Below are 25,154 nucleotides of genomic sequence, written 5' to 3' on the forward strand. Positions count from 1 at the left end.
CTATATCTATACAACACCTTCTCATCTCTGGCTTTGTAGGGTCGAAGCTAAATTTGTAACTAGAGACAATATAAAAGCTACAACCACCAGTGCTAATAAAGCCCAACATATACGATATGCAGCAATTCTAGAAGGGCAAGAAAAGAAGTGGAACCTAGTAATCTTCCTCGTCCTCGTCATAATCTTCCCCCCCAAATATCTCCTCCTCATCCTCCCCATCCCGGTTCACCTCCTCCATATCCTCATCGTCATCCTCAAAGACCTCGTAATTGCCAACGTCGTAATCATCCCCTCTCTTGCGCTCAATGTCGTCGTCGTCATCCTCATCATCCTCAGACTCAGAAGGTGGCATGGGAATTCGACCCCTCCCGCCGGTTAACCCCAGCTTCTGTGCAAGAGCTGACGTTGCCTTTCTGGAGCGGCTGAATTGCTCATTCTCTTCGTCTTCTGACTCAGACTCGTCGGTCTCTTCGGAGGATTGACTATCGGATTCTTGTTCTTCCCCTTCCTCTTCCTTGCTGCTGTTGTGGTGGCCATCGTCATCATCCTCACTGTCGTCCGAGATAACAGCTCGGAGCCGTTTGTTGGCCCTCATTTTCCGCACTTCCTGATCCGTGTCATCGTCGGGGCGAACAAGCAAAGCGGTGCTATCGCGGCGGGCTCGTTTGATAAGCTGAGGCATCTTATCGTCCTCGTCTTTTTCGGCACTGCCGTCCTCTTCCTCGGAATCAGAGTCCACCACCCGGCGGGCTCGCTTGGTTGGCCGAGGTACCACCTCTTCTTCTTCTGAGGTCCCGTTCTCGTCGTCAGAGTCAGAGTCCACTACACGGCGGGGTCGTTTGGCCGGCCGAGGGACGTCATCCTTGTGGTCGTCTGAGTCATTTTCCACATCTGAAGACTCCATGATTCTGTTTCGTCTGCGCTTGAGCCTCGCTCTAGCTGCTTGTCGATCAGATTCAGCGTCAGACACTTCCTCCACGCTGGAGGATGCGCGAAGTGTAACTGATTCCGGTTCGGGGCTGGAAAATCCAGTGAAAACCTCGTCGTTGTGTTCGTTGCCATCTTCTCCAGCCAGATCAATCAGCGGGCGGTCCCCATCGACCCCCTCATCTTCCGAGTCTACCACGCTGCCACCCCCTTCCCCGTCATCTTCAGAATCCCCCTCGTTGCTGCCGTCGCTGCCGTCGCTATTGTCAACGTCCACAATATTCAGATCATCTGAATCCTCATCGCTATCCCCCGATTCAATCTCTGAATCATCAATCCCCGAACTTTCGTACTCGTCCGGTATCTCCTCCCCCTCGTCGGAGTAGTCCTCGTCGTCGAACGCCACGTCCGTCGCCCCGTCTTCTTTCCACTGCAGCAGCTTTTGAAAAGCGCGCTCGCCTCTCTTGTCAAAAAACTCAATCACTGGCCAAACCTTGAAGCCCAAACTCCACGCTCGCTGCACATAGGTGCCCGGCTCCTCCTCTTCGTCCGAGTCCGAGTCAGAATCAGAGTCGTCCAAGCCGCGCATATCGTCCGCCGCATAACAAGCGATTTCCTCGGGTGTGATGGTGAGAAACTCCTCCTCGACTACGCCCGGGCTTCTGGTGTTGCTGGTCCCGTTAACCTCGTCGGCGGAAGTGGGCCTGGCGTCGGCGACCGATGCTCTCCTGGCTTCGGCAGCGCGCTTCTCGACATTGGGCCAAACCCAGCGGTACTCGACAAAGTTCTTGGTTTCATGTCCCCTTCTTCCGTGCTGTATCTCTGCTTCCTCCTCGCTGGTCAAGGTATAGTGGTTCGCACCCGGGTCAGCGCACCAGAGCAGATTCCTTGCCTCGCAGTGGTTGTACTTTGCCAGAAAGAAAGCATGCTGTAGATTTGGAAAGGCACAAGTAAAGCTCTGAAGCATCGGATCCCCCGTCAAGAAAAACAAACCCTTTTCAAAGGCAATGTTGCGGATCCTGTCTGTAACTCCTGGAATGACGGGCATGGGCCATGGTGGGAAGTGACGGGACATGGCGCTGGCGACACGGTCGATAAAGACCACGTCACGCTGGCTGTGAAAGCGGACTGAGCCGCAGCCTCCCCGGAGAGCCAGCTCATCGGGGAGGTAGCGAAGGGCGAACTTGCGGCTCTGGTGGTGTATGGCAAGCACGGTCCGGGCCGCCTTGGTCTGCTGTTCGAGTTGGACGGTTTCCCAAATCTCGGGAGGGTTACCGTTCTGGGGCACCAAATGGCCGACGATCTGGAATTCATAGAAGCGCGCCTTCTCGGACAAGTCTGGACAAAACTGCTTCCAGATGAGCTGCTGGAGCTCGAGCGGGAGCCGGCTGAATTGAGGGATGAACTGAGAGCGTTTTTTGCTGCTTCGTTTGTCTTGAAATAGAATCCGGCGGGTGCCGTTCTTGTCATCATCAGAGTCGAATGAGTCTTCCGAGTCGTCCTCACCACCATCGTCCTCCTCCGACTCCTCTTCGGAAGAATCAGCGGCCATGTCGTCAATGAGGTCGAAGCGGCCGTCATGCTCGGAATACTCTTCTTCTTCGTCGCCGTCAGAAGGGTCCTCTCTGTCGCTGCCCTCCTCGTGTGAGCCAGATGATTCGTCGTCGTCGTCGTCGTCGTCGTCGACATCAGAATGTGAAATGTGGGTAGCAAACGGATTGCCCTCCTCCAGACTGTCCTCGGCTAGCTCCGACACATACAAGCCTGTGCCTCCACCTTCGTCGTCGTCCTCGTCTCTGCGGGGCATCTTTTATTGGTTCAATCAGGCAAAGGCGAGCGAGTGGTGCTCAAGGGATGGACGACGCGATGAGTTGAAGTGTCGAGTCGCGTCTGGGGTCTTTGGTCTTGGGGTTCATTGAAGGTCGTGACGATGCCAAGCCGGCAGGCAGATTTTTAGCGTGTGCCCGCTGAAAGCACAGACCATATCTGCCGCTCCCCTACATGGTTGATGCTGACTCTCATCATTACTACTTATTTCATCATCTCATCCCCTTCCACTAATAGTAGTTAGTTATCTTCCGCATGAAATATGTACATGAAATCGGCCTGCTACTCCATAGGAATCTATCACAGTTCCGGACCCTCCCAATTCTCCCTCCTCAGCCTTCCAAACCAAGCCTGCTTGTGTGGAAAGGCAATCTCTTTCTCCTTGCTGAACCCTGCATATTGTAAATGTTGAATAAACCTGCAAAAGAAAGCCAGCCAGTTAGTTAGCCATCTAGGCAATCCTGCCATCAAGACAAGCATGTCATCATACCTCTCATTGTCCACCCTTGGCTCTAGGCACACGCTCTGGGTCCGATAATCAGCACAAAAGGCCCAGTGCACCAAGCTCGTCAGCCAGCTCTGCACTCTCCCCCGTGCCCACTCTTCTCCAATCAAGACATGGCACCCGCGATCATAGTCGTCGATAGAACCTCCGGCATATCTGCCCAGAATGTCTTCCTTGACCCAATAAAGCTCAAAATAGCCAAAGGGCACACCGTCCCACAGGCCAATAGCTGGGAAGCTATGTCTTGACTGCAATGCATTAGACAAAAACTTTGGCGAATACTCGCCCCAAAAGGCCGAAACACGAGGACTAGAGTGCCATTGTTGAACCAAGGCTGTATCGCTGAGTTGACAAAGGTGTGTATGTGTTGGAGATTTGGGACCTGTGGGTCCGAGGTACGGGACCGGATGAAGTGAGATGGAGGCGACCCTAAAGGACAGGTACTGGTTCACCGAGGGTATGAATCGGGTATAAAAGACTTCCCCCATGCGAGGAGGTTTCGGGCGGAGGGGATGCCGGGTGTGATTGGTTATGGTGTAAGGCAGTGATGCGGGAGGGTAGTATGTCGGTAGGTGGGATGCCGAGAAAAAGGGGCCGATCGGAAAAGAGGGTACACTGGCAAGGGTGGTAGGTGGTGGCGCACCGGGGAGATCCGAAATGTCGGCAATTTGTGAGATGGTACGCTCGCCCTGGGCTGGCGATCCAGGCCGGCTGGGAGTCGGCGACGCAGTACCGGATCGGGTGAACTTGGTGGTGGGCTGGAGCGTGAAGAGGAACAACCGGCCGGGGGTCTGCCAAAACATCCTGCGCGAAACAAACATGCTGGCCCATTGGTCGTCTGTGTCGTCCAGCGCGGTTCCCACGGCAGAATTGAAGCTTGCAATCAAGCCCATGCGCTCCAGTTTTGGTATCAGGTTTCTCCCCTTCAGCAGGCCGTCTCTCTTGATGCGCACTCGCCATTCGCCACGCGGCCTGCCAGCTGCAGGCGTCAACCGGGAGGCATCCGTCGTCAGGGCAGCGGGGGGAGCCTTTTGGTGGAAGTACCAGCATAGCGTGACCCATAGCATCATGGCTACCTGCCGAGTAGGGCTCGCTGCTGGCTTGAAGTCATGGCTCGAGGGGCTGGATATGGACGAGATGAAGAGGCTGTCGTTTTGGAGGGTGGGGCCTGTAAAAGCGTGGATGTGAGACATCTTTGGGGGCGCGGGGCTGCCATCGACATCGGCTCGTATCGAGTCGTTATCGGGGGTGCTTCTGCTGCCAGAGCTGCCATCGTCCGGGTCAACAGTGTGGATGACGATGGTCCAGCCGGCTGGAAAGGCGTTGTGGTGTACAGAGAGGTCATTGGACTTGAAGAAGAGGCCGGCGAACACAGGTGTAACAGTATAGCTCTGCCCGTCGGGCAGGTAGATGACCTGTGACCCCATGGAGGGTTGTAGCACGGGTGCTGCTGGGAAGGTGGAAGCGTAGGCAGTGATGGAGGCGGGGCGTTTAGTGCACTGCGGGGTACCTATGGTGTCTGCTAGGCAGCTTGATAGGTCGCGGGTTAATAAGGACGAGAATAAGACGGCGGCGGGCCTTCTTCTCTAGAAGATTTCCATGGCGATATCAGAGTGGCGCTGGCGGCAGCAGGCATGAGATGTATGGGGTGATGTCTGCTTGCAGCTTTATGTGAGCTTCTGACAGCTGCGTGCCTCCAGCGGGCGCAACGAGGGGCAGGGAGGGGTTGCAGGGATCAGCTTGCGCATCTTCGTCATCCAGGAACATCGGGAAAGCCAATCCCTGCTTCTTTGGTAATCACCCCACTGTTATTGGAGGACATCGAACAGGCATCAGAATCTACACCAGACCCTTCAGTGCCTCTTCCCAGTGGGGCTTTCTCAAGTGTGTTCGCTCAAGCGCTGTTATCTGCATCCCTCATCGGCATTGGGCAACATCACTCCACCTAGCGATCATTCAACATCTGACCGGGACAGACACGCCAGCTCAGCCCCCCTGGAACATCAGGTATCAAATGTATGAGGTAGATTCGATACACTAGTATCTCAAGAATCCTTCTTCTTGGACTTGTCTTGCCTCTTCTTTTCCTCCTCTGTAAACTCCTCGTCCTTTTCCTTTTCGTCAGACCGGTTGTTCTCTCCGTTCTTGGTATTCTCCTCGTCCAAAGCTTCCTTAACCTCCTCTCCCAAGTCCCTCGCATCGTCCCACTCAACATCATACTCGATGGCAATCGCCTTGATCTCCCTCCTCAGCGCATTTGCTTCCTGCACCAACTGCTCCCATCTTTCCAAGTCAAAGCCCTTCGCCTCATACAAGGCATTCTGTCGCCTCGACACCGTCACGTTCATGGCCGCCTTGTAACTGAGATCCTTGCTGATATAGAGAAACCAGAGATAACCGCCCATGATTGTTGTCAGTCCGGCAAGGTAGGTGACTGGTTCAATGAGATCCCACCCATAATCGGTATGAAACGTGACATAGTACACAATCACCCACCAGCCCGTCAAAATACCGAACCCTCCCTTGGCCAACAGGTTCGCACCACGATGCGCCAGCAAGTCACACTCCTTCTTGATCTTGGCCAGCCTGTCTAGCTCATGGCTCATCTTTCGCAGCCTGGATCGCATGTAGAATGTCCTGTCGTTGAAACTCGGCACCGTCACGCGCATCTCCAGGTGATAGCCTTCGACTTCGATGGCAAACTCGCGCCCTCGTGCTGCATCACGGATGAAGTCTCCCATCTCGGTGCTCGAGCTCCAACGGACCCAGCGCTTTTCCTTTCCTTCCCTCTCGGGGCCCTCGTGGCCCAACCCAGAGTATGACGCCACGTGTGTTCTCTTCGACGCGTCTTGTCCGGCGGCGTCCTTTTTTCGCGCTTCGGATCGGCTTGTCGGTTTTTGATCACCATGTTCGGTATCCTCGGCCCGGAAATATATACTCGGAATCTTTTCTTTACCGTCTTCCAACACAGGTGGTAGCTCGGCTTGGATGAGGCGCTCGACGTAGGATAGCGGTTGTTGCGGGTGGACCAGTATGGCTAGGGGCTGAATGGTGTCATTTTGAGATATCGAACGGGCATAATCGGGCTTCTCTTTATCGTCAATGTTGCCGTTGTTCTGCCTGTCCTTCTCGACGCCCATGGGCAAAGGAAGGATCAGTTTCAGGAGCCGAGTGGGCGTGGTCAGGAGTTTGCCTTTGGTGAAGGGTTGGATGTCTTCGCCTTTTGGGTCGACGGTAGGCTTGTCGGCTCCCTCGCGGTGCCATGGTCTTTTGATCTGGTGCTGTCGGACCTTTACTTCCTGCTCCTGTTGATCCAAGAACTTTTGGTTGAGTTTTCTGGCTTTCGTATCCCCAGGTCGTTCGGCTGGCTTGGACGAGGAGTGGCGCACGGCTGGGTGGCATAGGGGGAGTGGGAGACAAGAGTGTCTGCGCGGAAGAGATGTCGTCAGCTGGCGCGGCAGCCGCCGGAATACATGATTCATGGCGTTGTATTTGAGTTTGGAAGTTTGTCTGATCTCATGCAGGTGGCCTGCAGGTGGGAGCTTGGAGTCGAGGAGTCAAGGAATCGAGGGCGTGTGCAGAAGTTGAAGAGAGAGAGCTTCAATATATAAAAAGCAGTGTCGTAGGAACGATCATAAAGTCATCAAACACAACAACATCAATTAGAAATGGGAAAGATTGACCCATCCTATCAGGCCTGAAAAAGATGTCAAGTTTGGGCAGCTGGAAGGTAGAGGCTGAGCTCCAAGCGCGCGCATGACGTCACCGCAGCCAGCGAGCGTGCCCAGTCTTACAGCCAGGTTCCAGTGTTCCACGCTTAAAATAACGTCTTGGAACCTCCATCCGACCATCACCTTTCGCCATCACCATCATCGCCATCACTACCCAAACAACAGATCTGCTCTTGACCCTGGTTGCTCGGTGTGATCCTCTTCCACGCGGGAATGTGGGCAGCCCAGCCAATGCCAGTGAATCATCATGTGGCTTGACACTAGAGATAAGCACCGGCGATAAGCCAGGTACCTACCTGGTAGATACCTGCTCCAGAAATGTCTCCTTGACGGACAGCGCCCAGCATCGTCAGTGCCATTGTAATCAAGATCAGTTGAGTGAACAGGAATGGAGGCTTCTTCTGACTCGAGCTCACCCGCGACTCTTGCTACCGAGCCCCCAACCCGCGATCGAGCCAGACTATCCTCCCGGCCTGAACGTCCTTGCGATACCTGTCGCAAGCGCAAGCTGAAATGCGCAAAGGCCCCTGGTCATGAACGATGCGTTCTATGTATATTCCACGACCGCGACTGCACGTATGAAGATGCGCCTCAGCTGAGGAGGAAAAGAGGCTCCGGTGTCGGACAGCCTTCCCCGGAGACGGTGGACAGCAGCACCACATCCGGCAAGAGACGGAAAGCTATCACTGAGGATGCCACCCCATCACTCCTCGACCAAGCTCTCGGCCTCCACCGAACGACATATTTCAAGTACATTGGCTCGAGTTCTCCCCAGCAAGAGAAGCTAGTCGACATTATACATCAAGTTGGCCCATCACAGGACTGCTTGACCGGCACCAAGTTTCGTCGTGTTGCGCACCATGTTACCTTCTTGTCCAAGCCCGACCATGATGCGCCCTTGAGCAATGATACAGACCGAGATCTGGAAGCGATAGAGAGCCTAGTGAGCCCCCACGGGCGAGGTTTGGTGGATTTGTATTTTGGAACAGTGCACCCAAGTTACCCGATCCTCCACAAGGGCGTTTTTATGGAGAAATACAAACGATCCTATACCGAGTTTTCGCCTCCGCTTCTCGCGGCCGTGTACCTGCTGGCCATGGACTGGTGGGAGTTTGACCGCGAACTGTCGTCACAGACCAAACCGGATACCGGCGCCTTGTCACAATGGGCCACCAAGGCGCTGATGGATGTCATGCATCGACCCAGGCTGTCGTCAGCACAAGCTGCGCTCTTGCTGTTGCAGAGGGCAGGCTGTGACTCATGGATCCTGACGTCCCAGGTTGTTGCCCTGGGTGAGGAGCTAGGATTGCACTTGGACTGCTCCGACTGGAATATTCCTGACTGGGAGAAGGGTCTTCGCCGCCGCCTTTCCTGGGCCCTTTTTATGCAGGACAAATGGGGGAGTCTCATTCATGGCCGTCCATCCCATATTTCGTCCTCATGCTGGCAGCTTCCTGACATCACCCTGGATGACTTTCCCGAGTCCGCAGCTGATGACGAGAATAAAGAAGGCAGCAGCGAAGTAGAGAAGGGTCGACTCTTGTTCATCCATTTGACCAGACTAACCATGATTATGACAGAGGCAAAGGAATGTTTGTATGGACCACACGACACTCGAGTTCAGGCAATTGTCAGATCTGCAGGCCTTCAGGGGCTGTTGGAGCTCGTCAAGCCTCTTGTTGTCCAGCTGAAGGACTGGATGCACTCTCTCCCACCAGAATTGCGCATGTCTGATATCAAGACGAGGAAGCTCTGTTCCAACGGCTACCTCCACCTTTCTTACTTTGTGACCGAAATCATTATCCATCGACACATCATCAGCAATCTTGATAGTGCCCCGTCGCCGCTCATAGCTCTGTGCCGCGATGCTGCGCGGGCCAGACTCGAAAGGGCTGTTGCCTTTGTCGATGCTCTCAAGCCGGAGCATCTCCAGGCGTTTTGGTGGTTTGCCGCGCCGAAATCTCTGGCCTATATCAGGACGTATGGTGGGCTGCTGTGGGCTACCAGTGCCACGGAAGACGAGGCTGAGTTCTACCGGAAGAAGCTGGCGGATTTCCGATGGGGGTTGAAGGTCAGGGCAAAGGGGGTGGGGTTCGTGACGGCAGCCTTGAAAGAGATGGAGGAGAGCCTGAGCGAGATTGATATGAGTAGGGGTGTGGCTGTCCCTGAGTCGACAGGTGGCTAAATTTATGGCTTTGTGAAAGCGATGTGGCGGCAGGACTGGGAGCTCTCGTGGTGCCTTGTATGACTGCAGATTTCAGTTTGGTTTGTCGGTTTGATCTGGATGGTTATCCCTCCAGTATGCTGGACAAGTTGTACATCATGACTTTGCCCCATTTGCAAAAACAGTCATCCATGTATGTCCCTGACATCTAGCACCGTCGCCGAGAGCTCTTGTATTCCGTCTGAGAACCAAAAAAATCATCATGGAAGATGGCACAAATAGCACCAGCAGCGGCTAGGTACTTCGACTTGTCGGGTCGAGCTGAACCAATTGAGTAAAGAAGTACTTTTTCTGTTGAAAAGGGGTAACGTGATGTAGTTGAGAGGGTATAATGTGTCAATGTTTAAATGGTAATACACCAGATATTTTAGACTGTGAGATATAGCCGAGGAAAGAAAAGGAATATAACTGCTGATTTCAGGCTCTTGGCATATGAGGGAGTTGACCTGCGTACTTGTTGACTGAACGGACTGGTTTGCTCTTGACAGCTCTAACGCTCACGGTCGAAACCTTGCCTTTGCAGGTAGACGATAGGGGATAGCAGATCTGTGAGCAAGTGGATTATGGAGCTCCGGGCTCCCTAGGTGGACTGATATGGCTGGTATATAGAGTGACGATATTGATTGAGGTATCAGACGTGTCTTGGACGTACTAGATTCCGTTATCAACCATCTCAGCTGCTGAATGATAATGATTGGCCTATAATATCCTCATCATCATATCCGTGTATACTATCTGTATCATCTCCAAGATTTCTTGGGGGTAATAAGGCCCCGCCGAGACCTCCAAGACACCACTCGAGTTGACAGGCAAGGTGAGGTCAAAATGACTCTTGCATCAAGTACATCCATCCGTACATCATATCTCTTCGCGACAGCCCTGTATATGCCGCAGGAGATTGCCAGATGGGTTGGATTGGACGGATTGCTTTGCTTTGTGGCTCTGTGGGGAATACACCGATGCATCCCTCGGTTCAGCGGCAGGAAGGAAAGACGAAGCTATCGAACAAGGGGAAGCGTGGGATGGATTGTGGATCAAGCTGGCCAAGCGAGCATGTTGCGGTCTGCGAGATTGTGTGGACTTTGTTCCCTCTGCCCTGTAGGGTTGGAGAACGGTAAATAAAAACGGTCGAGCATGGTTGAAGGGTGCCATCGCAAGCGGGTCGAGAACCACGGCAACCAATGTCACTCCAGGTCAGACGGGACAGTTGGATTTTTTCTCCCATGTCGGTCATCCAGGATTATTATTCTTTGCGTAACAAAGTACCGGAGAGTTGCCCTTGTTGAGAAAAAAAGAGAGGCTAAAGCTGTCGGAAGACGAACCTGGCCATTATGTCATTTTCTCACCTTTGTTATTGCTACCATTCTTAACAAACCCCTGAAAACCTGTATCAAACACACAGCTCTCGGTGGAGGAGAGAGCGCGGGGGGATAACTGCCGCGTTTCACCCGTGGGGAGACAGGGCAAATGTGGATTTGTCTCCGTATACCGTCCTCCGACTGGTCCTCCCACATCATTTCCGACCATGGTGAGGTTGGAGCTTGCGTCGGATGGCCAGTCGATGGCAACGAAACAGTTTGATCGGGGATACAGACAGGTCGGCGATCTTCTGAGTATTTGGCCTGGGGGATTTGTCTAGTCTGAACTAGCACCGAGATGACGTCCCGCTGACCCCCCACTCAAGAGACCAGCATCCGGACAGGGCTGTCGTAGTGTAAATTTCAGCGGATAATGCCGATATCGTAGAGTCGTAAGGGGAGGATATCGGGCTGGTTGCTCCGTGTATCGACTCCGTATCGGCCTTGTTCCTAGTCGCCGAGGCGAAATCCTAGACGGCGTCGAAGATATCGCCAACAGCGGCCAGACAACAAATCACAGAGCCGCGGCCGGGTTGTGGTGACTTGGGAGAGATGCGGGGCATCCACCATGGTCAAATGCCGAGCGTCCGTGAACTTTTTGGCGCGGTGAGCAGCGGATCTTGGCGCGAGTCCAGGCGCACGTTTGGGGAAGCACAGCAACACGCCATCTCATGTCCAGCTCTAGAATATGCTATGTCCTATAGATATATAGGTAAGACACGAACACGAAGAGAGCTGACAAGTTAGTGTACTGTGCATACCTATCTCCAGAGGCAACAGAGCGAGATAAGGACTGGAGGAGGCGTGTCGCTTGCGAGCACAAAAACGCTCACCTTCAGCCTCGGGATGTGTCACGGCCCCGATAGGACAAGGATACCCTAGCCGTGACATATCCCCCAGTGGACACACTGACCCAATAAGCATTGATCCTCAGCAACGGAGAATGGCCCTAGCTCGCTGACGAACTTGTGGTAGGGCTGAGATTCTGCCCTGCGTGCCTTGCACAGAAGCCACCGAAAACGCCATCCCCCTCTTTTCCATCACAACTCATCACAGTACGAATCGTTTGGAGTCAACCAACACTATCCCAGCACCGTCACGGGCAGCATGCTCTCTCACACCGAACTGTATCCTCGTTTGGTACCTACTCCATTCCGATCATGTACATCGGTTGGGTTCTGGCCGCCGTATCAGGTTGTTGGTGACACAAGATCAGATTTCGTCTGATGAGAATTGCCGTCGGGATGACATGACAGACAGCACAGATGAGTAAGCCCGGCTGGCTGGCTTCCAAGCTGGAAGCAAGGTCAAGCTCCGAGGCCCCCAAATATCCCATCCATACGGCCGGTGTCGAGTGGCGAGAAGCGGTTGATAGTGCTTGCTGTGCCTTTTGTACTCCTGAAGCTGAAAACTGCTGAGAACATGGACATGGCGGTGAGGGCGGTGAGAATGAAGCTCTTCCACAAATGATCAGGTAAGCGAGTGCGAGACACCAACCTTTAGTATAGGGCGGCGACGGGCCGCAGATTCTTGCCCCGTTGTTTCGTGGTGACGATGAGATACACTTACGAGCAGAGCAAAGCAAAGCGAAGCCCCGCTCGACGGTCCCGTCATCACGATCGCCACGGTACCATCTGTGGTTTCTTAATCCTGTTGCGGGCCGGCTTGGACGGGAAGCCAACGGCTGGCAAAAATACCAACGTGGTACGGGGACGGTTGCCCGCAACCCTACAGGGCAGACTGCCGCCCGCCCTCCAGTGCCTCCGTATCTCTGTAAAAACGGGCGAGACGCCCTGGCCTGGTCAAAGGAAGGGGGGGTGGGCGATAATTATCCCTGCCATCTCTCTCGCCGTGTTTCCCTCAGTCGTGTCCGTTTTGTTGTTTTATACCTATTGCCGACTTTGGAAATCCGAGTGTGGTGTGGACAGTGTGGTGTGTGTGGTGGGGAGCTGGTGGACGGACGCACAAGCTGACTCGGGTCTCCTGGGCCCTATCCAAACAGGCTAGTCTGAGGGAATCTCATCCAACGAGCCCCGATCTGTCTCGCTGGGCGGGGTGACGACGAGGTGAGACACGGGCGGGTGACTGTGATGAAAAAGCAATAGGGCTGAAGCCTAGTGTTGTGTAGTGTACAGTAGCAAGGTCCGGGCCTTGAAGAATGGAATGAATATACATACAATCAACTGTCAGACTGACACGACCGAGAAAGCCGACGGTGATTTCTTGCTGATCTCCTGCTAGATGTGTGTGATCAGAGGGCAGCTGTCATCACCGGCCACTGTCGGCACACAACCGAGTGCAACCATAAGGAAGGTATCCAGAGAGATGTCCTCCTCAGCTGGTCCTAGAAGAAAGCATGGAAGGAAAAGACCAAGACACGGCCATGCCCAGCTCGTCCAGGGCGACATTAGTTTGGACTCCCAAGTTCGACGCCGTCTCAAGTATTGGGTAATACCTCACCGCTGGCCCTCTTTTTGAGACATGGGAGAACCCTCGACCCGACTCGCCATGGCGCCAAAACCGTGCGACAGAAGCCCACAAGGCACAACACCACAATTTCCAGTTCCTTTCTCCTTCAGGCGCGCACTGTCAAAGACCGCCCATCCTGCCGTGCCTGCCACCCATGCCCCCGCTCTCCAGCCCAGGGCTAGGTACCTCCACTACCTACCTAATCAATGCTCTCACCCCCCTCCCCCCCGGGCTCTCGAATACCTCCCCGGTCACCTACCGTACCAATCAATCACCCCCCGGGCCCCCCTCCCCTCTCCCGCTCCCATCTCCATTATTCTCCAGGGGCCCATCCATTATCCATTACGGAGTATCCATCCATCTGTTGAAATGCTACCGCTACCGCTGCCGCATCGAGAGCTCTGATCTCCCTTCCAATGTTCTGTTGATAATATTTTTTATTTTTATCTCTTTTTTATTTTCTATTTTGTTTTTCCGCCTTCACTGCTCCTCCTTACCTCCCTGACATTAGGTAGTACTACTAGGCTGGCAGACGGATTGAGCTCGCGCCTACCTTACAGAGTACCCTTACCAACAACACAGCCAATCCCTCCGATCCCTCCAATCCCCCTCTCCGAGTTGCACCTGAGAGTGCATCGGCAACACCGAGGCCTCTCTCTCTGTCTCTTTCTGTCTCTGTCTCTCTGTCTCCTGTCTCCTGTCTCCTGTCTCCTGTCCCCTGTCTCCTGTTCCCTGTCTCCTGTCTCCTATCTCTCGCGCGCGCGCTCGCCCGCTCTGGACGGCCACCAGCAATCATTGTTTCTTGCTGCTTGACGGAAGCTTGGTTTCAGCTGCCGCTCTCTTCAAAACCAAGGCGGTGGCAAGGCTGAGGTGTCGAACCACTGGCCCTGTGGTTCAGCTGTTCAGGTCCTTGGTAGCCCCCAGGGACGTCATCTCTCGAGCTCGAGTCGACCATCAATACGAGCAAAAACCATGGCTGCCATTCCCATTCAGGCCCCGTCGCGACACGGGCCAAGAGACACTATGAACAGCGGGCCGCTACCGTCTTTATCAGGCCGCGATGGCGGATTCCCTCCAGGTCCCTTTGCGCCCATGTCCCATCGCATCCCATTTAACGACAACCTCTCGCCCTCGGCTGCTTCGAATCCCATGGCGATACGCAACAGAGACACCGACTTCGCACCTCCACCGCTTCCTCCACCGCGCCTGGTGCCCATCAACGGACCCATCGACCCAAAGGAGCATTTAAAGTGGGAGGGAATGCGGAAGAGCGACACCAACTATGACGGGAGCGTAGATAGCGGTTTGGGCATGAGCCCCCACGACTTTCGCAGACGCGACTCGGACTACGACGAGACATACCACAGCTATGGCTCCAACAGGTAGCTTCCCCCTTTGGATTCTGTAATAGAGGTCCAAGGAGCGCAATCGCTAACAGTGTAAACAAAACACACAGATCTACGACCCTCCCATCCTTCAGCGCAATCAGCCAGACCATGAAGAGCTTCCGTCCAAGCCACGAGGCCATTGACAGTTCCATGCTCAACAGGCTCAACAGGCCCACCATACGCCGCTCCGGTCTCAGCACATCCCACAACGAACTCCCACCCCCTCGCGCCCATCACGCTGACCTTTCGACGCTATCTCTTCCCCACAGGTCCAAGCAGCCCTTCCTCGATATTGGTTACAGCAGGTCCCCCATGTCGGCTACGTCGCCTGGACCTTCGCCGTTTGGCCACCCGGGACCTATGGATTACCGATCTCCACTGAGTGCCGCTGATAGTATCGACCTTGAGCGCTCCCCGCGCTCGCACAGGCTGCACAGCACACAGTCCATGACGGACAGTGAAGGACCAGGTCTCTCGCACGGCGGGCATGATTACGAGGGGCGCGACGAGGATGTGGATTTTCCCATGGAGGAAACTACGCGGATGCGCAGGCTAAAAATAGAAGACCCCTGGAGGGAAAGGGAGCGCGAGAGGGAAAGCTACCAGCCGGGTCAGAAGCGTCGTGCATCGTCGCCCCCAAGCGACGATGTGCCCATGGCGAGCGATTCTATGCGGTGGCCTGGCCGGGATGGGTCCGGCATCTCGCGCGGATCCCCCACACCCAGGCTGCTCTCTATGCCTCAAAATTCCACCTTGGGAGGCAGATCCCCTGTGAGTCGCAGCGGAAGCTACAGCAGTAATCTCACGACGAGTAGCATGACGCTGGGCCGTCGTTCGCCGGGACTGAGCCCCAGCGGTCTCTCGCCGACGGATCCGATGAACTGCGGCAGCCCCTACGGCACACCGCTCAGCATGACGGCTGGCTCGCCCAGGTCGGCAATCGGGATGGGCCTGGGGCGGTCAGCGGCCGCTGCGGCACAGCAGCCGACGGGAAGAATCGCGCTGGTCCCCCCCAGAAAGGTGGCCGAGATGCCCAAAAACACCAATGGCAGCAGCCTGGCCGCTAAGCTCAAGGGCCCTTACATGTGCGAATGCTGTCCCAAGAAGCCCAAGAAGTTTGAGACGGAAGAGGAGCTCCGGTATGGTTTTTTTCTTTTCTAACAAAAAAAATTGCCTTTTTTTTTTTTTTTTTTGGATGAAACACAGCATGCTGATCGAGCTTACAGCACACACGAGGCTGAAAAGCAATATGAATGCACCTTTTGTGGAAACCGCTTCAAGAACAAGAATGAGGCCGAGAGACATCAAAACTCTCTACACGTGCGTCGGCATTCTTGGTCTTGTTCAGCCCTGACGGGCTACGAGCGGGCCTTCCACGACAGCACGGCAACACCGGGTGAAGCCGACACGTGCGGATACTGCGGAAAGGAGTTTGGACGCAACGGGCCAAGCGCCAGCGTCACCGACGAGGACTGGGAGAAGCGGATTCGCCATCTCCAGGATGTCCACAAATTCCGCGAGTGCAATGCCAGCAAGAAGTTCTACCGGGCCGACCACTTTCGGCAGCATCTCAAGCACAGCCACGCCGGCACCAGTGGCAAGTGGACGAATATGCTCGAGAACGCGTGCATGATCGAAGAAGACGGTGTGAGTGTTGGTAGATGAGGGACGGGGCCATCAGTATGGGAATAAAGCGGGAAGGATCAAAACAGGGCAGATTGCCGGGCCGGGAAAATCTCTGATGGGACGGGTCGACCAGTGACAGCATCAGAAGGCCCTTTTTACCACCTAGTGGCGTCAGGGTCAAGGTCGGACGCACTTCGGGTTTTCCATTCAGGACACGCGGTGTGGCGGACCTCTCTTCGTCTGCGCCAAGTCGGGGCAGCATGGAGCGGGACCTTCGCAGAACGGGGCCTATTTGGGTTAAATTGATCAGAGGAAAGGAGGGCAGATACGGCGCACTTCAACCGTCAAACCGGGCCAAAACACGGCAAACATGCAGGCTGTCAGCCCTCCTCTCTGTATGTATGGCTTCCAGATATCGCTCACGAGCAGGGCCCCACACCACCACCACCACCCTCTTGTTTACCAATGGCACGTTGACCAGCGTCTGCATGGCAGCTTCTCTTGCAGATGGCTGGATGCTGTCGTCAGGCCTTGTTTTTTTCCGACCCCAACGGTCTGGTTGAACCTTGGCCAGAGGGCTATGCAGGGCTTCACACCACTCTTGGCAGAAAGGAAGGGAGGGGGGGGGCGGTTACGACGAGCCGAGGACAGGCAGTTTTACGTGATGACGACAAATGAATCTCATGTCCAGTTTTCTGCTTTTTACACATTTTTTCTCCCTTCAAGCCTGGCTGGCTGTCTGTCTTGGCGCATCGTGGGAGTGGAAGGGGGATGTTGCTTATCACGAGTACATTTGGGCGGAAGGGGATTTGTCATTTTTGTCATTTGATCAAGCATTTACCATCACGTACATTTTGTTCTTGGCAGCATTGATGGGGAAAAGCGTGAGGATCGATACCAGGGGCGAATGAGATAGGTGTATATCGTACATACATACCGTTGGTCTTTTATCTGTTATTACGAAGAGTTCAAAGAGTAATTCATGATCCACTGTTCTATCATCACTTTTCGGAAAAGAAGAAGCGGAAACGGGAGGATTTGTGAGGGGCCCACTTTGGAACTTTTCAGGGGTCCAGAAGAGGTGGTGCCGAGAGGGGGCCGCTAAACCTTACCAGGCGCCGCCGCCGCTGTACGCCGCTTTGGGGCTGTCAGTTGTGCGGCCTGCCCCGCATTTTTCCCTTCAGTGAGCGAACTGACGACTGCGGGGCAGAAAAATCCACGATCGATCCACCCGAAACCGCCATCTACCAATATAGCAGCAAACCACATCGATACAGCAAATCTCAATCACACGCCGAATGGGTCTTTGTTGTCATAAAAATAACTTTGCGCCGCATCAACCAAACATATCGACAACAGAAAGCGACGACACATGGTGCTGAGCAGGATAAACGGCTCGGAAGAGCTGTTTGTGGGAGGGTAAACCTTTCCTTTTGTCTCTCTCTCTCTCTCTCTCTCTCTCTCTCTCTCTCTGTCTCTCTCTCTCTCTCTCTCTCTCTCTGTGTGTGTGTGTGTGTGTGTTTGAAATTCACAGACTGACGTTCTCGGCCTCGACAGCATCTTCGGCGTCACACGCCCCCGCCTCATCACCGAGCATAAAATCACCCACGTCCTCTCCGTCATCAAATACTCGCTCGACAGCCTCCAAAATGAAGCCTACCGATCCCTGCAGCACATGTCCATCGACATTGATGACATGGACGACCAGGATATCCTGGTGCATCTGCCCAAGATGGTGAGGTTTATCCAGCGGGGGTTATACGGACACGACTACACCGAGGAGAAGCAGCAACAACAACAAGAACAACAAGAACAACAACAACAACAACAGCAACAAGAAGAAGAAGAAGAAGGGGCGGCAAAGGGAGCGGTGCTGGTTCACTGCGCCATGGGGAAATCCAGGTCTGTCACGGCCATAGTGGCGTATTTGTTATGGAAACATCCACATCGGTTTGGGCTTGGGAAGGGGGCGGTTGATGCCAAGGAGGCGGTCGCAAAGGCGGTGCAGTGGGTGAGGGGGACGCGGCCGATTGCTGAGCCGAACGAGGGGTTTATGGAGCAGTTGGAGCTGTGGGTTGAGATGGGGTGTCCGGCCGGGAGTGATGATGCGGTGGAGAAGGAGGCCAAGTATCAGAGGTGGTTGTATAAGAAGGAGGTGGAGACGGCCGCGGCGGTGGGGAGGGCGCCGGATTGGATCCGGTTTGAGGACGAGGAGGCTGAAAAGGAGCAACAGAAACAAGACGAAGAGGGAGGAGGGGGGGCGTTTGAGTTGAGGTGTAAGAAGTGTCGCAGGAGGCTGGCGACGGAGCCGTTTGTTGTGCCGCATCAAGGCAGGGGGAATAAGGCCAAGGAGGATTGCCCGCACTACTTTGTGGAGGCCTTGTCATGGATGAGGGATACACTTGAGCTGGGGGAACTGGAAGGGAGACTCAACTGCCCGCATCCAAAGTGCGGGTCATCAGTTGGGAGGTATTCCTGGAGGGGTTTCAAGTGCAGCTGCGGGGACTGGGTAGCCCCGGCCTTTTCCCTGCAGCAGAGCAAGGTTGACAAGGTCGCCGTGATGGGCGCAGGGAAGAATGGCACGGCCGGAGCGAACGAGATAGCGAGCCGGATGGCTGCGCTGGGAATACGGATGCCTCCGGGGCAGAGGGCAGAGAACCTTTGAGAATCTCCTCTGATCTAGTTACCTCCCACCAGGTCAAGGCACACCGCCAAGCACACCCATCGCATCACAAAATCCGCAGTTCGGATGATCCGAGGGATATGTTGCAATTTTGGTAGTGCGGGACGGCATGCACAGGTGGCAGATGAACAAACACACATGCACACAGACACACACACACACATTGTCCGACCCGTGGGTAAGTGCACCAGCTGAGTCTGTTGTGACGGTAGACGATATCTGTTTCAGTAGACGAGCATTTGCCGTGGGGGGAACGAGACACTGGTGTAACCGAGTTCATTCTGGAAGAGGGTGCAGTGGTGATGTGGAAGAAAGGGGTTGATATCATGTAGGGGGTTGCATTTGATGGTCTGTGTTGACCACCTTGCATGTGCTGTTTCCTCTGGTTCTTCTCACTCGGGATAGGAGTGGAGCGGCACTCCAGAAATAGTGAACCAGTCTGTTTGATTTTCGCTGTATAGCCTTCACAGCCTTGGTTCTAGGCAGATGGCCAACTTTGCGGCTCTGCTGCTCATGATGGAGAGCCAAGCCTGGTTTGGTAAAGCAGGGTCATGGCATTTTTGTCATGGCGTCGTCACTTGTAAGCCGCTCGCATTGCATGATCATGGTCCCCGTGCTTCTTGTTGCTTGTCTGCATCATCTCCAGAATCGAGTCAGCTCGTCGTATGTTTGCCCTATGCACACCACCGCTCACCACGCAACGGTCGTCCGATCTCAGTCAGAATGGTTGCTGACGGAAAACAAGTGCTGGCTTCCCACGCCGGGTAGGCGGGTTCACGGTTCAACATGTCAGCCCAGATCACGTTTCCTCCCGAGCATGTCGCCGTTTTGATTGAGTGAACCTTACCGGTCCGAGGCTTCCACACTTGTTGTCTCATATGCATGGCAACTCGGATCTTTCTTGGTTTCTATGACGACTTCTTGTTCTTTTGGCTCCCGCCGATCACCCATCACCCATTCACCTCGGTACCCGTCCCACCCGTTCATCCTCTTTCATGATAATACCCTAGAACAAAAGGAAAAGGGGTGGGTGAGACTGATCATAGCCGTTGCGGTTTGAGGTGCGTGGAAAAAAAAAAAAAGGCCCGTCGTTGATACCACCTGATCACAATAGAAGATGACAAGTCACATTTTTCGCAACGGAGATGCAAGATATTGTGTGATGTGAGAGGGGGAGGTGGGCAGAGAGCAAGGTTTGATGAAATCGATCGAGGGTAAGCACTAGGCTGCTTCAAGACCAGAAGCCATGAACCAGCTGATGACCTGGGTTGCCGGCAGCAGTAGCAGCAGCAGAGATAATGTAAGAAGCAGATATTTCCATCCCTACAGGGTGGAATATATGTGATGTATGTACCTGCCTAGACAAGGAGTTTGGGTTCTAGAATTCATGAAGATCCCTGACCCTGACCTTTATCCCCCCCTCCCTGCGCGCCCCTTGGACAAAGTCGTAAGTTTTTGGGCTTTGTATCACCACACCATCACCACTTCCTCCCTCTTCATGCACAGTTCTTCAGTTTCACCCATACCTAGAATCAGCCAAGAGGCCGGCCCGGGATTTGTTTTGTTGAATGCGACGGCAACACACAATCAGCTTTCGGATAGATAGCTAGAACGGCACGAGATTAAACAAGAAGAAAAGATGTAAATACGTTGGCATTTGGTGAGTAAGTACCAACCTACATTGGGCCAGGGTCAGCGTAAGACGGTGGTTGTATAAGCCGTTTTATATGGGGCAAAAAGCACGCTAGGTAGCAGCCTCTCTCATCGATCAATGAGGAAAATGAAGCTTCTCGGTCCGGGTTTCTGGTTAATAGGTTAGATGATCCCTTGAAAATGCTCATTTTCGAGCTTCCCTACCACTGACCGAGCACTCTCACAAGATGGCTTCTTGCTTTTCCCCCCCCCCAAAAAACCACTCCCCCAGACGCAGGTGAAGGTCGTCTTTCTTGGCGTAGGATTTCCAATACATGTCATGTTGTACTCCCACATCCACCCCCCGGTCCGTTTATCGCGGCGTCATGCCGTTGGTCCTGCACGCTGCACAAAATATATGAGAGGAAAAATGTCGCTTCTGCTTTCCTACTTGCTGCACTGAACGGAAGGATGTTCCGCTCCCGTGGTCCTCCATGCCTCAAACCTCCCGCCCCGTCGTCGATCGTACCCCCCGCCCTCCCCAGTTCGACGCAGTTTTGATCCTGTGCTTCTCTGACTAGGTAGGTAGATCAACAACCGTCTGACATGGCATTAATACCTAACCTACTACTGATCCTCCTCCAGCTCGGGTATGCCTTGGGAGGGAGCCATGTAGGAGCAATGCGACGATTCATACCGTTTCAACCGACCAGTGATAACCACCTTCTTCCCACCCCAGTCTCCACCGTCCACAAGGCCCCGCGATCGCCCCAGGCAAGGTGACGGCACAGCCCGTTTAGCTAGCTCTTTTTTCTTTCTGTGGAACCGAATGCTACTGTCGTAGGATCTGTGGTGATGATGGAGGGAAGGAAGAAGAAGCAGGCCAACGGCGCAGCAGCAACTCGACTCAGCAAAGAGAAACCCCACGTCCAAGGAAACATGAACAAGGCAGAGGGGCACGGCAAAATATACTATTTGCATATAAGCAGGGGGAAAAAAAATCAGAGAAGACTGGGGGATCGCCAACAGGGTTGCCCAAAACTCGGCAGAAACCACCAATTCTCCCCAGGATGGCCCCCAACAAGAATGCCAGTCAGTCAGTGCCTGAACCTTTTCGTTCCTGTCTTTGTTGCTCTCGCCTCGGTCCCCAAGAGGCCTGCGAGAGAAGCACCTCGCATTCGGCCCCTACGCGATGGTGTAAAAAGGGTTGAACCGCTCGCACAAGTGCCATGGGACAGGGTATTCGGTATATATGTATGTTGCGTGGTTGGTGGTTCGAGAAAAACGTCTCGATTTTATCCGTGTAACCCTAACCCATCAACTCTCAGTCATGCTCCTCGCTGTTGGCACCCCCCCTACTTCTCTACTCGCCCTGTGCAGCAAACCCTGGCATTCTTTTGCCTGCCCTATCCTGCCCTATCCTGCCCTACGAAGAAGGAGGGCTGCATTAGCTCACACACCCCATCTGCTTGGATGGCTGCACGACCCAAAAACGGTGTGCGGGATATGAGTTGCAGCAGCAACAACTGCCAACAACAGTTAGGCAATACGGTGGTGGCCTCTCTCTTTTGCTGCGCCGCAGGGCACTCGGTTCGGTAACCTTTTTCTTCTCTCAAAACCCCTGTTTGCCCCCCTCCTCTTTGCCGAGTGGGAATTGTTACCCTTCTGGGAACCACGTCTCTGAGTGGTCCAGGAGTGCGAACTTGAATCCATCATCCAGCACCGTTTTCTCCGTGCAACAATGAACCAAGATTTGTGGTTGTGGTTGAGGTGGATACCGTCGGCCCTGAAGATACACAGACACCTACACGTGAAGGACGATGATCATCTTCTGCATATTCGCCGTCGGAGATTGCAGCGGACCACGCAGCAATATCAAGGCAAGTTCTTGGGCACCGAAGGGAAATAGTTTGGATCGCGCAGTCTTTCTCGGTTCCGTTTGGCGATCTCGGCTTGCCTCTTCTTGAACAGCCGCTGTTGGAAAAAGGTGCTGCAGAAAACTTGGTCAGCACCCGGCCCTGTTTCGCCCAGAAAAGGTTCACGGAAGCAAAGCATGGAGGGAAACTGACGGTTTGAGTTCAAACACGCGAGGCTCTTCCTCCTCGGCTGGTGAAGCTGATGTCTCCTCTTTTTTCTGCAAGACCGTTAGCACAGGCACACGACACGACACCGCCAGGGGGAGGAGGGAGGAGGAGGCGGGAGAGTTGGCGGATCTAACCGTTGCTGCCGCCTTGTCCTTGTCCTTGTCATCTGTCTTTTTGGTGTCATCCTTCTCGTCCTTGTCGTCCTTGTCCTCCTTGTCCTCCTTCTTCTCTGCCTTTTCCTTCTTCTTCTTCTGTTTCTCTTCGTACTCCTTCTTCACCCGCTCAATCTCGTCTTCCAGCTCCTTCTTCTTGCGCGCTTCGATGGCGGCATGGTCGATCTTGGGGGTGCAGAAGCCTGTGTCTTTGAGATGAGAAGGACAGACGTAGAACCAGTCTTTGCTGTCCGGTGTGATCAGGACACTGGAGCTGGGCTTGTAGCAAATCTCGCATGACTTGGCCGAGGTCTCGGCAACCTTGCGGTGTGTGTACTTGTTTGGAAACGCCATCTTCGGGCATTCGAGACAGACAGAGAGAGAGAGAGAGAGAGAGAGAGAGAGAGAGAGAGAGAGAGAGAGAGAGAGAGAAAGAGAGTTGTTTGTTGATGTCGTGATTCCAAATAATGCTGAGCTGTCGACGCGACAAGCCCTAGGCAAGGCGGCCGCGGGGTAGCTCCCTCCAGCCTAAGCCATAAAAACACCGTGTTTATACAGTACGCGGCACTGTGTTCTCAAAATGTTGTCTGCCCCTGACCAGACGGAGGTCTTCATGAGAGATTGTCTATGTTTTTGTATGGACTCGGGTCTATCTTCATGAACCGAGCGAATCTCAAGGCCAGCCAAGTATCCAACTATTAGTCCTCATCCATGCCCTCCCCATCCAAGTCATTCTCATCATCATCATCATCCTCGCCGCCTTCTGCATCTTCATCGTCTTCCTCTTCACTCGATGTCCCACTTCCTTCGCTTTCACCCTCACTCCCAGGATCATAATCCTCTTCGTCTTCATCTTCTTCATCCTGTAACCGCTGCTCTGCCTCCCACTGTGCCTTTTCCAGCTCTGTCATGCCCGCAGTCTGCGCATTCTCCGCCTCTCCTTCCCCGGTTCCATCAGCACCATTCTCCTCACCAGTGGTTTTATTATTCTCGGCCAGCTCCCTCTTGGCCTTGCGATTTTCAGCCATGCTCTTATCCGCCAGACCGTGCCGTTGCACGTAATTAGCATTGATCCCCTCAAAGTCCTCTTTGTCCAGCATGCCAAACTCAATCTCCTTCTCCACATTGCCCGACTCGTCCACGTCGAGCTCAACCACAATGTTGAACGTCCTCGCCAGCACCGAAGTGAAGCTCAACGCCACGATCCTATCCAGTGGCAAGAACACAATCGGCTTCTTGAACCCCCACAGTATCCCCGTCGGCAAGAAGAACAGGTACCCATCTTTGCTCCCCCTGAAGGCCTTGACGTGCACCGCCTTTTCCGTGGGGCGATGGGCTTGCCTCGTTACCGAGTGGAAAAGTTTTGGGTCCGACGCAACAATGCTGCAAGAGTGGTTCCCTGCGGATTTGAGAGAAGTTGCCAGCGCCCAGTGGAACAGTGTACTGTAACTGTCCGACACGGCTTCTGCCGTCTTGGCGGAGGCGCCCCCGATCGAGCCTGGCTTTGGAGCTGCCCCGGGGACAGTGAAGACGAACGGTTCGAGAGCGGCTGGACTCGTCGGCGCAGCACCCGCGGCGGGTTTGGCCGTTCGAGTAGGAAGGTAGCTGTTGCGGGGGAGGACGACGTAGTTGTGTTGAACTGTGGACTTTTCGGGGACTGGGAGATAGAAGATGTGCTCTGTACGGCGGTGAAAATCACAAAAATCAGTAATTGCCCAGCAAAGACAGACCGAGGACAGAGAACGCAACGTACCAATCTCCTTCCATGGGTACACGATCCCCTGCACAGGCGTAGAGCTGCCGGACACGCTTGCGTACAAAAAGTTCTTGGTGAAGCACACATCGTACTTTTTGCGCTGTGGCGCCGATGCGGAAATATCCTTGACCTCGAGCAGCACCTGTTCTGAGGTAGCTGCGTCAAGACTTACACCTCCTCCCGCCGTACTCCCGTTCGACTGTGTCTGTTGCGACGGCTGTACTTGTGCGATATCGACCCGTCTTCGTTTGGCGGCCGGGCCGTTGTCGTCTTGTGTAGAGCCATGGTCGGAGGCCGTGGCAATGCGCTCGTATACAAAGCTGGCGATCTCGTTGAACAGTCCGACACGCGCTGGAGTGTCTGGTGTTTTGCTCGTCAGTATTCTCCCTGGGCCGACATCACGGGGTGCACGACATGGCATACCGGCGGCTTCCTGGATGCCCGCGAGGATGTCTGGTCGCGTTTGGAAGACTGATTGGAGAGTCTCAACATTGAGCTTTGCCGGCATGGCGGGCAATTGGTAGTGTTTCGAGATGTGGGAGATGCCAAATTACATGTGGTTGTCTATGTGTGTTTGGAAAATGGTTGCCAGGCTGCCAGGTTGCCTTATCGTGCGTTTGGAGTCTCGAGTTTTCGTGTCTTGGACGCGTTAATTGACTTGGTTCTGCCATAATTTAGGCGCCAACATCATGTGACGTCAGTTGCAAGTCCCCTAACCCTCTTTCTTGTCCATAGCCAAAACAAAAAACAACATGTCACAGCCGTGCTTGGATTGTCCAAAATACCTATCAA

General features: G+C 54.1%; 9 protein-coding genes across 9 annotated transcripts; 3 read left to right on the forward strand and 6 right to left on the reverse strand.

The window, feature by feature from the left end:
- Positions 1 to 154: 154 nt before the first annotated feature.
- QC761_502450 (uncharacterized protein) lies at positions 155 to 2,734 on the reverse strand (the record flags this gene model as incomplete). Its single annotated transcript, XM_062879481.1, has 1 exon — positions 155 to 2,734. One exon carries the CDS (start codon positions 2,732 to 2,734, stop codon positions 155 to 157), a length of 2,580 nt encoding a protein of 859 aa, XP_062730353.1.
- A 320-nt stretch (positions 2,735 to 3,054) lies between these two features.
- Positions 3,055 to 4,686, reverse strand: QC761_502440 (uncharacterized protein; the record flags this gene model as incomplete). The annotated part of the gene is made up of 2 exons (XM_062879480.1): positions 3,055 to 3,172; positions 3,245 to 4,686. 2 exons carry the CDS (start codon positions 4,684 to 4,686, stop codon positions 3,055 to 3,057), a joined length of 1,560 nt encoding a protein of 519 aa, XP_062730354.1.
- A 618-nt stretch (positions 4,687 to 5,304) lies between these two features.
- QC761_502430 (uncharacterized protein) lies at positions 5,305 to 6,741 on the reverse strand (the record flags this gene model as incomplete). Its single annotated transcript, XM_062879479.1, has 1 exon — positions 5,305 to 6,741. The coding sequence occupies one exon, from the start codon at positions 6,739 to 6,741 to the stop codon at positions 5,305 to 5,307; it is 1,437 nt and encodes a 478-aa protein (XP_062730355.1).
- A 637-nt stretch (positions 6,742 to 7,378) lies between these two features.
- Positions 7,379 to 9,175, forward strand: DAL81_2 (Fungal specific transcription factor; the record flags this gene model as incomplete). Its single annotated transcript, XM_062879478.1, has 1 exon — positions 7,379 to 9,175. One exon carries the CDS (start codon positions 7,379 to 7,381, stop codon positions 9,173 to 9,175), a length of 1,797 nt encoding a protein of 598 aa, XP_062730356.1.
- A 1,911-nt stretch (positions 9,176 to 11,086) lies between these two features.
- Positions 11,087 to 12,952, reverse strand: QC761_0073450 (uncharacterized protein; the record flags this gene model as incomplete). The annotated part of the gene is made up of 2 exons (XM_062872734.1): positions 11,334 to 12,952; positions 11,087 to 11,253 (listed from the first exon to the last, which is right to left on the reverse strand). The coding sequence occupies exons 1-2, from the start codon at positions 11,494 to 11,496 to the stop codon at positions 11,087 to 11,089; spliced, it is 330 nt and encodes a 109-aa protein (XP_062730357.1). The 5' UTR covers positions 11,497 to 12,952.
- A 4-nt stretch (positions 12,953 to 12,956) lies between these two features.
- On the forward strand, positions 12,957 to 16,094 carry QC761_502410 (uncharacterized protein; the record flags this gene model as incomplete). The annotated part of the gene is made up of 4 exons (XM_062879477.1): positions 12,957 to 13,726; positions 13,770 to 14,423; positions 14,498 to 15,568; positions 15,656 to 16,094. The coding sequence occupies exons 2-4, from the start codon at positions 14,014 to 14,016 to the stop codon at positions 16,092 to 16,094; spliced, it is 1,920 nt and encodes a 639-aa protein (XP_062730358.1). The 5' UTR covers positions 12,957 to 13,726; positions 13,770 to 14,013.
- Positions 16,095 to 17,427: 1,333 nt separating this feature from the next.
- Positions 17,428 to 19,963, forward strand: YVH1 (tyrosine protein phosphatase yvh1; the record flags this gene model as incomplete). Its single annotated transcript, XM_062879476.1, has 3 exons — positions 17,428 to 17,474; positions 17,613 to 19,318; positions 19,484 to 19,963. The coding sequence occupies 2 exons, from the start codon at positions 17,428 to 17,430 to the stop codon at positions 18,718 to 18,720; spliced, it is 1,155 nt and encodes a 384-aa protein (XP_062730359.1). The 3' UTR covers positions 18,721 to 19,318; positions 19,484 to 19,963.
- Positions 19,964 to 21,236: 1,273 nt separating this feature from the next.
- Positions 21,237 to 22,960, reverse strand: QC761_502390 (uncharacterized protein; the record flags this gene model as incomplete). The annotated part of the gene is made up of 2 exons (XM_062879475.1): positions 21,237 to 22,360; positions 22,440 to 22,960. The coding sequence occupies 2 exons, from the start codon at positions 22,958 to 22,960 to the stop codon at positions 22,246 to 22,248; spliced, it is 636 nt and encodes a 211-aa protein (XP_062730360.1). The 3' UTR covers positions 21,237 to 22,245.
- Positions 22,961 to 23,304: 344 nt separating this feature from the next.
- QC761_502380 (uncharacterized protein) lies at positions 23,305 to 24,870 on the reverse strand (the record flags this gene model as incomplete). The annotated part of the gene is made up of 3 exons (XM_062879474.1): positions 23,305 to 24,284; positions 24,360 to 24,722; positions 24,786 to 24,870. The coding sequence occupies 3 exons, from the start codon at positions 24,868 to 24,870 to the stop codon at positions 23,305 to 23,307; spliced, it is 1,428 nt and encodes a 475-aa protein (XP_062730361.1).
- Positions 24,871 to 25,154: the final 284 nt, after the last annotated feature.

Source organism: Podospora bellae-mahoneyi, chromosome 5 (genome assembly GCF_035222275.1).
Source record: "Podospora bellae-mahoneyi strain CBS 112042 chromosome 5, whole genome shotgun sequence".
Taxonomy (NCBI): Eukaryota; Fungi; Ascomycota; class Sordariomycetes; order Sordariales; family Podosporaceae; genus Podospora; species Podospora bellae-mahoneyi.